The sequence below is a fragment of the Sinocyclocheilus rhinocerous genome, unplaced genomic scaffold (genome assembly GCF_001515625.1).
Source record: "Sinocyclocheilus rhinocerous isolate Xijiao unplaced genomic scaffold, SAMN03320098_v1.1 scaffold2056, whole genome shotgun sequence".
Taxonomy (NCBI): Eukaryota; Metazoa; Chordata; class Actinopteri; order Cypriniformes; family Cyprinidae; genus Sinocyclocheilus; species Sinocyclocheilus rhinocerous.
This window is the reverse complement of record NW_015626032.1, coordinates 446884-464176: the sequence shown is the minus strand read 5'-3', so window position 1 is coordinate 464176 and position 17293 is coordinate 446884. Positions and strand designations below refer to the sequence as shown.

Genomic DNA, 17293 nt, shown 5'->3' with positions numbered 1-17293 from the left:
TCCGCACATCCAAAGCCTAGCCAAATCTGGCAACCATTACTGGGCCAGAGCTGGCTCACTTTCGGTGAGCCGTCACTCAGCCGCAATTGGCCCGATTGCGATGGCTACCTGGGTAGTCTAGTCCTGCACCCTAAACACAGCGAGAAGAAACCGTACTTCCCCTGGGCCTCTGAGCAGCTAAAACTCCCTGATAAGATCTGAGACATTTGTAAAAAGAGTAGCTTCGACTGTTGGACATCTGAAACACAATCACAGGCCTGCCCGCTATTGGCTTAACTGCCCCTGATCCTTTATTATAGGTTATCCTCGGTTGCCATTATCGTAATCATGAAGTCCTTTAGGGAAACTTCTCATTGGCCTTTGCAGTTTCCCGCACACTACCCTATGTTGGATATTAACAAAACCGTTCATTCCCCCTGTATATGGCCCAGAGACCACCCTATTCCCCTGAGAATTGGGAAGTATGGGCAGATTCCTCATGGGTAGATACAGCTTCACAGGTTTACCGTAGTACACCCAGCACTGAATTTTGGATTTTTTTTGGGGGGGGGGGTTTGGACTGGCATAACCGTGTATGGTACTTTATTTATTGCGGTTGTTAGTGCAGCAGGGGTGGGAAAAGGACTGGCTGCCTCATAATCCACACAGTAACCGCCTCGCTCCTCATCCTTCGGTGTAACTTCATGACTTTCTAGAAGAACAACATCTGAGCACTTCTCAACAGAGGGCAAATGGGACCAAAAAATCAGTGGTTCTGACATTCACACTCATAAATCAGTGGAGATACCTAATGTATGTGTTTATAACTGTGTGAATTGTGTAAGAATTGTGTAATTATTATGCTTTAAGCATGTCAAAGTCATCAGGTCTAAAGTCAAAGTTTAAGTTTTTAGTCAAATATAGCCTACTACTGTACAAGCAGTACCTATTGACAAATAAACATGTTTTACAAACACCACTGAAAGTAATTCATTTTAGAATAAAATTAACTATTTAATAATAAATATCAGGCATAATTAGTAAAGCATGATATTAATGACCAAATTAACAGATTTGTCACAGTCGCTCTATACATGAATATCAGAAAATTCGATTTAATGAAAAAAGAACAATTTTTCTTAGTGTAAAGAACATTTTAATAACCTAAAGAACCATTTTCTACTATAAAGAACCTTTTGTGCAATCGGAAGTTTCTATGGATGTTAAAGGTTCTTCGTGGAACAATCAATGCCAATAAAAGCAATTTATTTTTAAGAGTGTACTTGGAAAGCATGGTGATAAATAGTATCACTATATAGGCCTAAGTATCGCTATCTTTTTTACAGTCTATGATCGCTATACATAATATCACTATATAGTAGCAGTTTCCCCTTATATTCTTATGTTTTACAGTGCTTTTGGAAGTCATTATTTAAAACTTAACTTCTGTGGTAATTAACTGATATATAGCAAAGATATATAGCTAAGAGACCCTAGTATATAGTCGCCACATCTCATACTTGCCTACCCACTTGCATACAGTAGTAAAGTTTTTTGATTTGATCTTTTGATTGGTTCATCGAACTGTCACTCACACTTCTCATCCAATCCTGGAGAGGGGGCGACATCTTGTTGCCTGGCAGCAAGAGTCGCAAACAACAACAGAGTGTGTTAATTCGCGTAGTTAGACCTAATGATACAAATGTACGGCCAATATTTTATAACTTTTTTTTTTTTTACCTATTTACACATTAATTTAAAGATGTAAACCATTTACAAAATTAAATTGAGTTTTAATTTCTTATATTTTTATTAAGCGCACGTTTGAATGATTTTGTGAGTGTCCGTGAAAGTGTGGTGGACAGAGAGGCAGGAGCTGCACTAAATAAGGGCAATGTTGACGTTTCCAGAGGTTGATGTCAGTGTAACTGGATTCCTCCAGTCTGGAAACAACTGGGAACAAGATGGCTGAGTGTGGACTGGAAAACTGCTTTTCTCCTCTCTCCCAAAAGCTGGACTGAAGCCACCCCGAGTTATTTTAGAGAAAAACATGCAAGTATAAACTATTCTTATTTTTCAAAGTGTCTCTTTTTCCAGACAAATAACATTAACGTTACCTTTCTGCGGTTTTTGTTGTGGTATGAAGTTTTCACTCGGATTTTCTCGCGTATTTCTATTGCATAACGTCGTAAAAGTGGATTTCGAATTTTTAAAAAGCTGAAACAATAACTATTCGATAACCTTGACTTGGTGGAAATCAAATTCGAGACTTTCTGAATCTGTGTTTTGAGTTTTGGCATCACTTTGCACTAGCTTCCGACTAAAGAGCGACTAAAATGAAGACGTTTGTTTATGTTAGGTTACTGTAAATGACACGATGAGCTCCAGTCGCGTCCGTCATCAAGCACCGCAGGCCCAGGCGGCATCTGCCCCCGCATCCTCTCCGCCTTATGAAGGGATCGAGATGGAAAAAATGCATCATGAAGAAGTGGGCCTTGGAGTGCCCGATGAGACCCCCTCTCCACCTACCTCCAGCTCCAGACACGCATGGAGCCGGGATAACCCAGGGTTCGAACCGGAGGAAGGGATGATGAAAGCGGACTGGCCTCCGGCGAGCCCGGGCCGGCGCTCTGTGTCCACGGCGTCCAGCAGCAGCAGCGGACCCGGGAGCTTCTCTGGCATCAGTGCGCGGATCAACAGAGGACAGTATCCAACTCCACCAGCACAAGAACACAGCAGCTGTGGGAAGAGGATACTGGAGAAAATGAGAGGTGAAATTTATGTTTCACTATACTGAAAATGTACGCACAAATATTGTAAAACGTCTAATTGCCTTACGAGGATGGGTCATAAAGGGCCACAATAATGTCTTAAGTAAAATTTAAATATAACAAGGTGTTTGGTTAATGTGTATACTGTTTAGAATTTGTTCCTTCTAACTAAACCCCCCCAAAAACATGTATCATGGTTTTCACATTTAAACACATTTATCACATTATAAAATTTTGTCTCAGAAGAAGATTAACAAAATGTAAACATTTTAAATAGAATGAATTAGATAGCTAGGTAAACGTGTTTTCGTGAATTGATGGAAAATCTTTTTCCTAATTTCTTTCTCTGTTTCAGTGCTGTGGGACACTCGTCTTTTGGGTGAGAGCAACAGTAACAGAGAGATGTACCTGAAAACCGTCCTACGAGAAATGATCACCTACATCCTCTTTCTGGTCACCCTCTGCATATGTAGGTTGAATATTGGTTTCATGCTTGCATATGTTAATGCATACCATTACATTAATATTTTTAATTCTTTTACATTTCCTTTCCTTACATGTTAGAGTAAAAGGCCTTGAAAATATTTGTCAGATTAAGAATCTGTTTAATTAGAGCATAAAATGTAAGAATACTTAAAAAGTATAATTTATTTTTTAAATTTTGAATGCTACAATATAAGTTGCCATTCAGCATAGACATTCAGATGACAAAATGGAAAAAAATATTGCTCAAATTGTCATTTTCCCAGGGTCTGCCCCTTTCTGGAATAACAGGCACTATAAATACTCGTAACAACCACAGCAACAATTAATGTTTTGTTTTGTTTTTTTGAAAAAAAAAAAGCATGCATTTTCATTTTGCATTTATGCATTTCAGACTTTTCAGATTTTTAACAAACTTACATTGCATATACAGTGTACAGTACATTTTATCAGTTAATGCATTCTTTGGGAATTGAACCCATGACATTGGCTTGCACCATGCTTTACAGCTTGAGCAACAGGAACACAAATAAATGCATCCATATTAAAAATGCACAACATTTTATATAGTGAAAATTTAGGAGCATCTATCTGCTCTCCAATATGCTCTACCATCTACAGAAACAGAACATGTTATTCTGATTAAAACACATTATTGATATTTGTATTAGTAACCTATGGCATGGTGAGCACCAACATGTACTACTACACCAAAGTCATGTCCCAACTCTTCTTGGATACACCGCTGACAAGCGGAGAACCCACGACCTTCAAGACCCTTTCAACCATGGAGGACTTCTGGAAAGTAATTATTCCACTGACTAATGCTCTTTTACAGTACGAAATTGCAGATTAGTTATAACTGCATCACATACATTAATGAAAACTTTATCTGTAGTTCACAGAAGGCCCCTTTCTTAATGGCATGTACTGGGAGTTCTGGTACAACAACAAGAGCCTCCCAGAAAACCAGAGTCTGATCTACTACGAGAACCTCCTGTTGGGCGTCCCACGTCTACGGCAACTCAAAGTACGCAATGAGTCCTGTTCTGTCCATGAGGACCTGTGGGATGAGGTTTACGACTGCTACAGTGTCTATTCTCCTGCCAATGAGGACAAGTCACCGTTCGGACCGAAGAATGGCACAGCGTATGTAAAATGATGTATATTTTGAATAAATAGAAAATTAATAAAAATAGTTGTTGATCGTTGGTCTTGAACAGGTTTATCATGCTGTTTATCTGCCAGGTGGAGATACTCAGAGGAGAGCAATCTGGGTGAGAGCAGCTACTGGGGTCAGATGTCGACTTATGGTGGTGGAGGTTACTACCAGGACCTGTCACGCACTCGAGAGAAGTCAGCCAATCAGCTGCAGGAGTTAAAAAACAACCTCTGGTTGGACCGTGGCACTAGAGCAGTGTTCCTGGACTTCTCCATCTACAATGGCAACGTTAACCTGTTTTGTATTGTCAGGTAATGAACTGAATGTGTGTTGTAAGTGCATGGGATTAAATGCTTACATTTTTAAAGGGATTAAAAATTATTGTGTTCTAGACCAAGAATCCCAATTACTGTTTTTAATTTTTTCAATTAATTCTGCCCAAACCATTAACATACAGACTCCATTTTGTGTAAACTTTTTATACTTGGACATTAAAAAAAAAGAAAGAAAGAAATTAATTTACGGTTAAAGTTGGAAAATTATCCATACATAGTTAAGGTTTCATAATGAATTGCATACTGAATTGTGATTCATAATAAATAAAGTATATAATAATTTGTAATATATATATATATATATATATATTTATATATATATAAATAATTTAATTGAAACATGTAACATGTAAATATCTATATTTAAATAGGTAATTTATATAATGAAATATAGCATAGGTTTAACATTCTTCTACTTTTATCATACAGACTCCATTTAAAACATCAAGCTTTTCTGTACTTTTTACTTATAAAGTATAACTTTTTATATTTGTACTTTTTTTAAAGAAATTTAAGTTTAAGAACATTTTTTAGGATTAAAGTTTAGCATTTGTGATGGTGTAATTTGCCCACCATTTGCACACTCTTTCCTTTCTTGCATTTATTTAACTTAAATATATTAAATGAATATTTAAATGTAAAATATTTTTAATTTAAATAACTACATTTCGGAGCCCTGGAGATGACATGCAGAGGAAAACAAAAGATATTGGTGCCACGAATTAAGAATTTGTTCACGTGACTTATTCATTTGTTCCCTCATTTTAGTTAAATCCAGGCCACGAGGGAACAAATCAGCAAATTATGAGAACGATTTAGTACAACATGACCATGCAGTTTACTTAAAACAAAGGGGCTAATTATTAAATTGTGGGAACAAATTCTTAATTTGTGGCCAGAATTAAAAATTTTTTTTTTTTTTTACGCATATCAGTGTGGGGATCCGTAAAATTTAAAGTTATTTTATGCAATAAAATATAACATAGCTTTAGCATCCATGCTTTACTTTTCTTGACTCGTTATACAACCTTGCCTCAAAGATCTGTCACTTACTGCTTTGCTGTAGGTTGCTGGTGGAGTTTCCAGCCACAGGGGGCGCTGTGACCTCCTGGCAGTTCCAGACGGTGCGTCTTATCCGCTACGTGTCCAGCTGGGACTACTTTGTGGGAATGTGTGAAGTGGCCTTCTGCCTCTTTGTGCTGTATTACCTGGTGGAAGAAGTTCTAGAGATCCGCCTGCATCGTTTGCGTTACTTCAAGAGCTTGTGGAACTGCTTGGATGTTCTCATTGTTGCAGTAGGTCAAAGTGCATAATGATAGATTTTGAGACACTGCATATGTATGGTTTACTCCGGCCAATGTCATTTGAGTATGACACGTTGGTCTTTGCTCATCTTGTTCATCATCGTCACAGCTCAGCGTTCCAGCCATCATTATGAACATATGCAGAACTTCAGCGGTCAGTCACAGACTTCACTTCCTGCTGGAGAACCACAGCACATACCCCAACTTTGAGCCGCTTGCTCGCCTTCAGGTTCACTTCAATAACCTGGCTGCTGTCATTGTCTTCCTCTCATGGGTGAAGGTGAGGTCTTATCTCAACATTTGACATGCAAGAATGATTTTTTGTTGTTGTTGTTCCATCAAAATACAACCATCTTGCTTTTCCCACAGCTTTTTAAGTTTATTAATTTCAATAAGACCATGAATCAGCTGTCCACCACCATGTCACGCTGTGCCAAGGACCTGATGGGCTTCGCTATCATGTTTTTCATCGTGTTCCTGGCCTACGCTCAGCTGGCGTATTTAGTGTTTGGAACTCAAGTTAACGACTTCAGCACCTTTCAGGCCTGCATGTGAGTTTTGGAGGCATCTAAATAACCAAGAATATAATTAGAATATAGTATTATATAAATAATAATATGCAGTAATACACAAAACATAACAATTAGTTGTCAGCTAATTAGAAAAAAATTAATACAAGATCATGAAATGAAATTATTTTCTATCTATTTTCTAAATGCATGTTATAGATGTTATTGTGTATGATTCATCCATGTATATGTTTAAAATTGTTACTTTTTTTACCTTGTAAGTTTGAATGAAATTTTGATTTAATTACAGTCCCTGCCTTAATTAATTCGGATGTACGTATGTAAGAAAACTTTAAATGCGCATGTCATAAAATTTACATAAAGTATCACTTTTCTTTTTGTAATATTCTTTTTATTTTAGAAAGAATATTTGTTTTTAATTATTCATTTAATTATAAATCAGTAAATGTATTCACTTAGTTACTTTTAAAGGGGTAGTCCACCCAAAATGAAAATTCTGTCATCATTTACTCACCCTCAAGCTGTTAGTATAGAAAAAGTACTATGGAAGTCCATGGGGACCAGCAACTGTTTGATTGCCCACATTCTTCAAAATATCTGCTTTTGTGTTCAACAGAAGAAAGAAAGTCATACAGTTTTAAAACAGCTTGCAAATGACGACAGCATTTTCATTTTTGGGTGGCCTATCCCTTTAAGACATTTTGTTTTTAAAATATTTTAATACTTTATGAATATATTATTAACGTTGGTGGTTTCCGTTGCTCACAGTTTCACACAGTTCCGGATCATTCTGGGAGATTTTGACTTCTCAGAAATCGAGGAGGCCGATGGCGTGTTGGGGCCAATTTACTTCACCACCTTTGTGTTCTTCATCTTCATGATTCTACTGGTAAACACAAGAGAAACATGACATAAATTACATGAAATAAATCTTAAATGAAAAAAATGCTCATGTTTTACTGTTCAGAATATGTTCTTGGCCATCATCAATGACACGTACTCTGAGGTGAAAGCTGACATGGCCCAGCAGAGGTCAGAGATGGAGATCACAGACCTCATCAAGAAGGGCTACAACAGGGCGATGGTCAAACTCAAGCTGAAGAAGACCTCCATCAATGACACCCCAGACAGTTTACAGCAGGCTGGGGCCAAACTCAGCTTTGATGAGCTCCGACAAGACCTCAGAGGGTGAGAATCATTTACCCCCACTGTGTGATACAAATTAAACCCCCTACAAGATGCATGTTAACTGTCAGTGCGAATAGTTTTATATGCATTTGTACACAGAAAGGGCCATTCGGATGCTGAGATTGAAGCCATTTTTGCCAAGTATGACCTTGACGGAGATCAGGAACTGACCGAACACGAGCACCAGCAAATGAGAGATGACTTGGAGAAAGAGAGAGTGAGTGGAAAAACCTATGCTTACATAATTAGTTTAGTTTTTGCATTTGGCAGATGCTTTTATCCAAAGCAACTTACAGTGCATTCAAGGTACACATATTATCAGTTCTTGCTTTCCTGGGAATCGAACCCATGACCTTCAGAGCTACAAAAAAAATTCAAGAACACAGTTAACCTCCTGAGACCCTGCATCCTCATATGTGGACCGAAAACTAAAAATGTATTGGTGATTTTAAAAAAATCTATTGTTTTTGCCTATGCATGTTCATTCATGTCTTTTTATTTTTTTAAAGAAATTGAGTCCCGATGTCCTCTACCAAGGACGTAGCATAACTTATGAATGAAATACCATTTAAAAAAAAATTTTTTTTTGTTTACATTTTTTTTAATGCTCTAGAGCAGTGGTTCCCAACCCTGGTCCTGGAGGCACCCCAACACTGCACATTTTGCATGTCTCCTTTCTCTGACGCACCAATTTCAGGTCTTGAAGTCTCTACTAATGAGCTGATGACCTGAATCAGGTGTGTTTGATTAAGGAGACATGCAAAACGTGCAGTGTTGGGGTGCCTCCAGGACCAGAGTTGGGAACCACTGCTCTAAACAATGTAATGACATCAAAAAATACAAATTTTTCCCTAAAATGTTTTGCCGGGTCTTAAGAGGTTAAAACAAGAAGCAAATCTCTAAATCACACTGGAGCGGATGCTTAGTATCTCTTGAACACTCGCCAGGAGGACTTGGATCTGGAGCACAGTTCGCTGCCCAGGCCAGTGAGTGGGCGGAGCTTCTCGCGTAGCCAGGACGACTCCGAGGAGGACGACGATGAGGACAGTGGACACAGCTCTCGTCGCCGTGGCAGCAGCTCAGGGGGCGTGTCTTACGAGGAGTTCCAAGTGTAAACATCACCTGTCACTCAACATCCTTTAGCTAGCATTACGTTTTCACAATATATTGAATGTTAGACCTCTAAATGAAAACTATTTTGTGCTTGATGTGGCCCATCAGGCTCGTGCGTCGAGTGGACCGCATGGAGCACTCCATCGGCAGCATCGTGTCAAAGATTGACGCCGTTATCGTGAAGTTAGAGGCCATGGAGAGAGCCAAGATGAAGAGGAGGGATGTGCTTGGACGGATCCTGGATGGAGTCATGGAGGTGATGATAAAAATGTTTAACCTTACAAATATATTATGCACATTTGCAAATGTGAAACAAAACCTAGTGAAAACCACAAAAAATATTAGGTGAAATAGTACATTATATAGATAGATAGATTATAATTTTCAAAGTGTGGAATAATTAAGATTATTTAATGTTTTTCAAGGAAAATAGGATAAAAACAGTAATATTGTAAAATATTATTACAATTTAAAATAACTGATTTCTATTTTAATATATTTTAAATTGCAATTTTTTTTCCCTTGATGGCCAAGCTGAATTTTCAGCATCATTACTCCAGTCTTCAGTGTCACGTGATCCTTCAGAAATCATTCTAATATGCTGATTCTTATTATTGTCAGTGTTTCAAAGTTTTTGCAGCATTTATTTGAAATAGAAATATTTTGTAACATTATAATTCTATTTACTGTCACTTTTGATCAATTTAATAAATTCGTGTTTAATAAAAGTATTTTAAAAAATCACAGAAATTATTTTTTTTTTTAAATGTTGGTGTACATTTTATGTTTAATAATTTTTTTTTTAATATATGTTTTAATAATTAAATTACTGTTTACTTCTAGAAAATAATTAATGATTAAATAATATTTATAACTAAATTCCAACATCATTTACTGCTAAATAGAAATATAATCATCTATACAATATATTGTGTGATGTTGGGTAGCATTTTCGCTTTTAGACAAATTTTTTGTTGCTGGACACTTGTTAGGACATGGAGATAACTTGTGTCAGGACCGTGCTTATGATTCCCAAAAATGCTTTTGAGACGGCAGGTTTTGAGAAACAGCTTTAGTCATTTTTCATGTTCAGTTGTGGATTAGAGCAAAATATTGTAGAATCTGTCACTTACATTGAGAAATGCAATCTCATGCTCTCAGGACGAGAGGATGGGCCGGGATCCCGAGCTGCACCGAGAGCAAATGGACAGACTGGTGAGAGAAGAACTGGAGCGCTGGGAGTCTGATGACACCATGTCACAGGTGAGCCACCGTCAGGCCACTCCCATCATCCCATCTGCTCAGCTCCACCCACGCAGTTCCCGCTCACCCTCCTCGCTGTCCGATGAGGGCCCGGATGGTGCGGCCAGTGGGGCCACCCACATGTGAAGGGTTTTGATTGTAAAAACATTCCTACAGATCATGAATTCCACAATTTGTTCTCCAGTGCCACGTCAGGTGCCGTGCACTGGGCAAAACATACTTAAACGTATTAAAGAACCACCTCAAAGCCACAGCAGTAGTTAAATAGTCCTGCAAAAAGCTATTTATTTGGGTTTCTTTATATTAAAGTTAAATGGGGTTTTATAATGCAAAAATTAAGATAAATGGTTTTTATGCGACCAGGAAGTTCTAAAACACAGTTTCACTATTACTTAATGAAAATACATTTTTGTGGATATAAAGCGAATTCGATTTTAAGGTCAGTCAGTGGCAGCTTAGCTTTGGTTTGCTTGTATTAACATGTATTAACCCGGTAAAATTTAATGCATTTTCAAATTGAGGTACATTTAGCTTTTTCCAGCAATCTTAGCTATGATCACTTCTAGTATTCAGTATATTATTTCTTCAATAAGCTACAACTCATTTATAGCATTCATTGGTCCCAGAAAGTTTTCTTTACATTGCTAACAACATCTAAGCAAAAAATTAAAGTAAATTCTATGTGAACCTGATAGTCACCAAAAATCACCTTGACAGCAGCTGGTTAGAAGCCAATGTAAAAATGTCTCAGAACATTCATCATATGTTTATTTTATATCAGATTTTTTTGTACTGTATCCTTCTACAATTTAATGCACTGCTTACGGTTTGGTTGAAATGCAGTATATACTTAGATATGAATTACACTTTCACTGACCGACAGTATTGAAGTCCATTTTCATCAGTATTGAAGAAACCAGTTGGAAAGCTTACAGTAATGAATGTAATGAAGGAAATAATGTTCAACAAGGATCAGTATCTTTATATATATGATGGAACAGAAGAAATGTATGAAAACAGCTATTCATACACAAAAGTATACCTTATAAAGCATCTTTGATATGAAAAGTAAACATTCACAATTTTCAAACAATGAAGGTGGTCACAACAATGCTTTATAGAGAAACTGTATTTGTTAATGAGCTTTGGTGCAATTTTCACTCAGTTTATAGTTTGCTTTGCATATTTTGCAGTTCACATCTCATTTTAAGTGTGGCATGTTTTGTTAAACATATATACTTAAATGTATTTTTAATAATTATGATTCTTAAATCATTTTGATACTTTTTGCATTTTTAAACAAACTTCAATTTGGAGTGCATCTGATTTCATGGGAAACCCATGTGTATTTGTCTTAAGGTAGGATTTACAAAGCTTTTCATAATTCCCTAAATGTAAAGTGTATAACTTCTGCACAACTAGCATCAACAAACTGCTAAAATAATTGTTTACAAAGAGTTTGTATAAATATACGGTCAAACAGGTAGTCACTTGTGTCAAATGTGCCAGATGTGTTATGTTGGGTCGCTCAAACAAATCAGTGTTTGGTGCTGCTAGAGAAGCAGAGATTACACACTTCTTCCCGAAAATGTAATAAAAATGTCAAAAAGCGTAATAAAACTTTTTTTTTTGATTTGTGCAATTACCTTTGTAACTTTTTATGGTACTCTGTAGTTGGCAGATTGTTATTTACAGTTTAATATAACAATCAAAATAAAAAATAAAATCTACTCAAACTCATGTGCTGATTATTTGGCTTGATCCCAGTTATAATGCCCTCTAACAGAAACAGGGAAGTCGTGGCCTAATGGTTAGAGAGTCGGACTCGTAACCCAAAGGTTGCGGGTTCGAGTCTCGTACCGGCAGGGATTGTAGGTGGGGGGAGTGAATGTACAGCACTCTCTTCCACCTTCAATACCACGACTGAGGTGCCCTTGAGCAAGGCACCGAACCCCCAACTGCTCCCCGGGCGCCGCAGCAAAAAATGGCTGCCCACTGCTCCGGGTGTGTGTTCACGGTGTGTGTGTGTTCACTGCTGTGTGTGTGCACTTTGGATGGGATAAATGCAGAGCACTAATTCCGAGTATGGGTCACCATACTTGGCCACGTGTCACGTCACTTTCACAAAGCGACTGTAAGATCTGTACAATAAAGAGATATGGCGTAGTTATCAGCAGAGTCAGAGTTTACTAGCTTTTATCCGTGGTTTCAGCACCAGGCCTGTGAGTGGGGGAAACAATGAAAGAGAGGTGACAAAATATTTACATTTAACTTGATTAATGAGTCATTTCAGTAAACGTAACATAATATAACCTTATAAAAGATTATCATTTGGGATCTCTTACTAATATTATGATATGATATGTTTGAATAGAATAAAACATGTAGAAAGGGCCTTACATCCTTACTGTAAAGGACAGAATGATATTGTATGATAGCAGAATTGTGTGTGCTAATGTGTGGTCATTCATAAAGCGAACACAAATCAGAACATTTACAAGAACTTATGAATGAATCTGAGCTTGATGTAAGCGATGATGAGAAAAATCAAAGTCAGGACCGTAAGTGCCATGTGGTTGTGCCAGAAAGCCCAGGATGAGTAATTGATTCCTTGGAAGGTCAGATGCTGTTCTCCTGTGCACCTGTAAAATATAATGTAGTATAAGTTTACGTGAAAAATAATCTGTTGTATATACACACTACCATTATACCGATATTTTATTGTTTTTTCTCTTATGTTCATCAAGGCTATTACAATTTAAAATAACTTTTTTTATTTAAAACAACTATTCAAAAAGACAATTTATTCATGTGATGGAAAAGCTGAATTACTCCAGTCTTCAGTGTCACATGATCCTTCAGATATCATTCTAATATGCCGATTTGTTGAAAACATTTGTGCTTAATATTTTTGTGGAAACCCTGGTACATTTTTTTTCAGGATTTTTGATTAATAGAAAGCTCAAAGGAATTGCATTTATTTGAAATAGAAATCTTTTGTAACATTAATGTAATCATAAATGTCTTTACTTAAAATTTTATCCATTTAATGCACCCTTGCTGAATAAAATAATTTCTTTCACAAAAAATCAATCAATCATACTGACACCAAATGTTTGAACATTAGTGTATTACAATTTAGGAAATGTAAGATAACTAACTAATTAGTAAGAGTACTAACACTAATAGCATGTCAACCCTACTCAATATATGCACTATTATAAACTATTTCAAAGTGCAAAACCAAGCTTATAAAGAGATTAGTAGTTCATATTCTATTTATATATCATATACTTACATGAGGACGTCAGCAGCAGGGCTGCTCATCACAGTAGAGACATTTCCACAAAACTTCAGCCCCACAAACTCATTTATCTCCAATGCTTGTTCAAATAAGTAGACATTCCTCAACCATCATTACAGATGATTTATCTCAACAGAAAGTCTTTTAGTTACACTCAGATGTTGGGACAGAAGCGGAAGTTCATACCTCGAGCCCATAGCGAGGGATGCTGAGGTACTTCAACCAGGACAGCCAGTCCATGGTGCTCTTCAGGTTAACCAGCAGACCAGAGAAGATCTGGACACACATGCAATTCAAGTTAGATCATCAGATCATCTGCAGTCAAAAGACGTATTCTTCAGCATGTGGCTGTGTGAACTTGCCATCATGAAGATGAAGCTGATGGTCATGAAGATGTTGGCCACGGCCACCACTGATTGGTCAGCTGAGATGGCCATGGTCATGGATGCAGCCGCACAAGAAACCAGAATCACTGTCAACATGAAGATGAAGAACGCTGCCGCTGTGGGTTTTAACCCTGCAAAACAAAGATTTGAACATTTTAAACCACTGCAAACATGCAGGCAAAGATACATTAAATTATAGTGTTTATAGAGTTTTAGCTTTTAGTTTTAATTACTTTTTCTTATTTGTAAGTCGCTTTGGATAAAAGCGTCTGCTAAATGACTAAAAGTAAAGTAAATATATATACATATATATATATATATATTTAAATTTGTAGACTAAATTACGATATTGTCTGTTATATTATACATTTACAGAAGACAGATGGATCTTACCATTCAAGTGAGTAATTTTGAGCAATTATGTACATTTCCGTACATTCGTACAATTTTAATCGTCATTTACCGATCATGAAATAAACAACACAGGTGAAGAGTATGGTAGGGATTGTGCGCTGAGTGATGATGTCAGACAGGATCTTAGACAGGAAGTAGACAGACACTCTGTAGTATCCACTTGTGTATTCGTGACTGCAAAAAAAAAAAAAGGTAAATAAATAAATAAATAGCATGCTAATTTACACTGTAGAGGCGGAACAGAAGATGCATCTGAACCTGCATATATACCCTAAAAAGGTGTTTACACACAATGAAGCACAGAGATTAAAGGGGTGGTTGATTGCGATTTCACTTTTTTAACGTTATTTAGTGTATAATGTTGCTGTCTGAGCATAAACAATATCTGCAAAGTTACGAAGCTGAAAGTTCAATGCAAACGGAGATATCGTCTTTTAAAATTCTGGCAGTTTAATGCCTACAAAAATGGCTGGTAGGGACTACAACGAGTTACTTCTGCGTTTTTTTTTTTTTTTTTTTTAAACGAAGCATTAAGACGTTAGACTGCACCCCATAAACACAATCAAGCCTAGAAAAAAAACAGTGAACCACCCCTTTAAGCAGCGAAATAATGCAAAAATAATGTTAATTGTAAATACAATTATAAATATAGAAACATTAAATTATGTATTAAAATATAATTATTTTCATTATATTTGCATTTATTTGCATTATATTTTTTTATTTTTTAATTGTATATGTCTTATATTTGTTTATTATATATTGTAATAAACATATAAATTATATTAAAATAGCAATAATAAGAAACATACTCTATAACGACATATTTAATAACAAGTTTAAGGCTGAACCAAATGCAGACGCAGAACCAGATCTGCTTTTTGATATTAGGGACTGAGCCAGTTTTTATGCAGTATTGCATTATTACACAGAAATTAGAGACCTCAGGATATGCAAAAACAAAATCACTCACACAAGAACTTCTTTTCAGTTTCTCATTATGTATGTGTGGTTATCAGCTTGCAAATGTACAGTACCCCAGCATTTGATACTCAGTAGTAGCAAATAAAATATTTCTAGAGCCTTTCTGAATGTCAAACAGGTGTTGAAGTACTTACATAAACAGCTTGCGCTCTGTGATGAAGAGTTCGGCAGCCGAGAGGGTGCTGAAACACTGATTTGTTGTGATGAAGAACAAAACACCAAACCTGAAAAGAAAATGGTGACATTCGCATGAAACTAATAAAAACAAAAACAAGTGAGCACGTGTGACCAATTCATGTGTCAAATGATTCCTCATGCTCGCTGAATTACTCTTTTGTATTTCTGTACAAGTAAATTTTTCAAATATATGTTCTTAATCAGAGTATTTTCATTTTAGGAAATTTTCAAATTTATTTCACTACATTTTAAGGCAAATATCATGTTTTACGCCAAGTACAGGATATATAGAAATGGTACAGGATATGTGTACTTTGTCCACAAGAACGTGAAGCTTTATATATAAACACATACTGGTATTAAAACATATACACATGAGGTATTAAAATGAATTACGGTACTTAATTCCACTCACTTAAAAGTTAACTCACCTGTTTTGTATGCCGCTCTGGTCATCTTTGACTCCATAGAAGATTGCACCAACAATGGCAGCCATGAGGGTCGTGACTGCCAACTGCCAAAAATAATGATCATAATTCAAGAAGTGTGCTCTAAAACTGGTATAAATGAAATCAATATTATTGGCACATGAACATGCTTTCGTAAAGATATTATTTTGAGTGTAAATACAGAAATACGTCAAGAAAATGCATAGGAAATAACTACCAGCAAATCAATTGAACCAGGTACACAAATTCCGATTTGACTTTGGACTTGAACCACCCGAAACATCCAAGCAATTATTTACCAACAATGCACCAAATGCATGGCAACATACTGAACATCTTGGCATCCACACATAAACCCCCGGGCATGATCATATACTCAATAAAGGTGAAAGAGTGACAGCCAGCGAGTTTGACAATAATCTCTTGACAGTTTATGAGTGTCTGAGCAGTCTGAAAGTCCTTCCCAGGGTAAAAGGCTAAGCAAATATCGCAGAGCTGTGGATGATAAACCATCTTCACCCCAGATGTCGAGGCGCCAGCACTCAACTAACTCCAGTCAGGTGATAGTCTGGTAGACATGATTCTGTTACGCTTGTGTGCAGGGTCAGAAATCATGTTCAGATCTACGAGGCGGGCGAGACCCAGATCACAACAGTCACCAAATCCGCTTAGCTTTGACTTTCGAGAAATTAGCCGAAAGCCCCTGGGAGCAATCAGCTGTTAATAATGTGTGAAGGGCTCCTCTGATGGCATTTGGTGGTTAATGAGCATCTAAGTGTCCAGAAAGTCTCTTTTGAGGAAAATCTGGAATGGGATGGTGGTTGGGAGGGAAGGAAGGAATGGATTTAAATGATTGGGGAAATAAATCTTTGTTTAGTGTAATCGGTCCCGACACTGATTAAGCTGAATGCTTGACTCTCATGAAAACATGCCCTGGTTACATATGGAACAAACAACAACAAAACGAATAATGTTTTTCATTAAAAAATAAAGCATATATTAGGACCCTTAGATTTAGATGATTATGCATTTGAGATTTAATTTAGTTGTTGTAATTACCATCACTCTTAATTTCCATACAACAATTCTCATTACTGTAATACAGTAATAATTGTACTATAAGGCAGAAAATAATTGTATTATGTGAAATAATGTACTATAAGAAAATCATAATTGTACTACACAGCAGAAAAAAATAAAAGGCAGTACAATATATAATACCATAAAGATTTTAACTAGTGCTGTCAAATGATTAATCGCGATTAATCGCATCCAAAATAAAAGTATTTGTTTACATAATATATGTGTGTGTACTGTGTATATTTATTACGTATATATAAATAGACACACATGCATGTATATATTTAAGAAAAATATGTTGTTTATATATTAAATATCTTTATATATATATAAATTAAATTACATGAATATAAATATATACATGTAAATAT

The 17293-nt window shown here is 36.4% G+C and overlaps 2 protein-coding genes across 4 annotated transcripts in view; one reads left to right on the top strand and one right to left on the bottom strand.

Annotated features, from left to right (window-relative positions):
* The first annotated feature begins 1804 nt into the window (after positions 1-1804).
* Positions 1805-11689, top strand: LOC107706826 (polycystin-2-like). Of its 3 annotated transcripts, none has more exons than XM_016510668.1 (15): positions 1805-2035; positions 2339-2750; positions 3106-3219; positions 3905-4038; positions 4132-4382; positions 4482-4706; positions 5797-6025; positions 6144-6314; positions 6404-6585; positions 7333-7453; positions 7532-7752; positions 7852-7969; positions 8703-8863; positions 8974-9121; positions 10027-11689. In XM_016510668.1, exons 1-15 carry the CDS (start codon positions 2030-2032, stop codon positions 10252-10254), a joined length of 2721 nt encoding a protein of 906 aa, XP_016366154.1. In that variant the 5' UTR covers positions 1805-2029; the 3' UTR covers positions 10255-11689. The 3 variants fall into 3 exon arrangements, with proteins under 3 accessions (XP_016366154.1, XP_016366163.1, XP_016366146.1); XM_016510677.1 differs by having other exon boundaries at positions 1807-2031; positions 8700-8863; XM_016510660.1 differs by having other exon boundaries at positions 1807-2035; positions 8700-8863.
* Positions 11690-12270: 581 nt separating this feature from the next.
* LOC107706897 (ATP-binding cassette sub-family G member 2-like) overlaps positions 12271-17293 on the bottom strand; it is an 11887-nt gene continuing 6864 nt past the window's right edge. The window contains exons 10-16 of the mRNA XM_016510747.1: positions 15825-15907; positions 15351-15440; positions 14282-14406; positions 13795-13949; positions 13619-13708; positions 13427-13512; positions 12271-12770 (exon numbers count right to left, since the gene is read on the bottom strand). Of these exons, the coding sequence (XP_016366233.1) occupies positions 12623-12770; positions 13427-13512; positions 13619-13708; positions 13795-13949; positions 14282-14406; positions 15351-15440; positions 15825-15907 (777 nt within the window). The 3' untranslated portion in view covers positions 12271-12622. The remainder of the gene's footprint in view (positions 12771-13426; positions 13513-13618; positions 13709-13794; positions 13950-14281; positions 14407-15350; positions 15441-15824; positions 15908-17293) is intronic.

Excerpts from the sequence above, each read along its gene's own strand:
- LOC107706826 (XM_016510660.1), top strand. Across the intron at positions 4,383-4,481 it reads GGACCGAAGAATGGCACAGC|GTGGAGATACTCAGAGGAGA; the intron begins GTATGTAAAATG and ends TTTATCTGCCAG. Across the intron at positions 6,026-6,143 it reads TGGATGTTCTCATTGTTGCA|CTCAGCGTTCCAGCCATCAT; the intron begins GTAGGTCAAAGT and ends TCATCGTCACAG.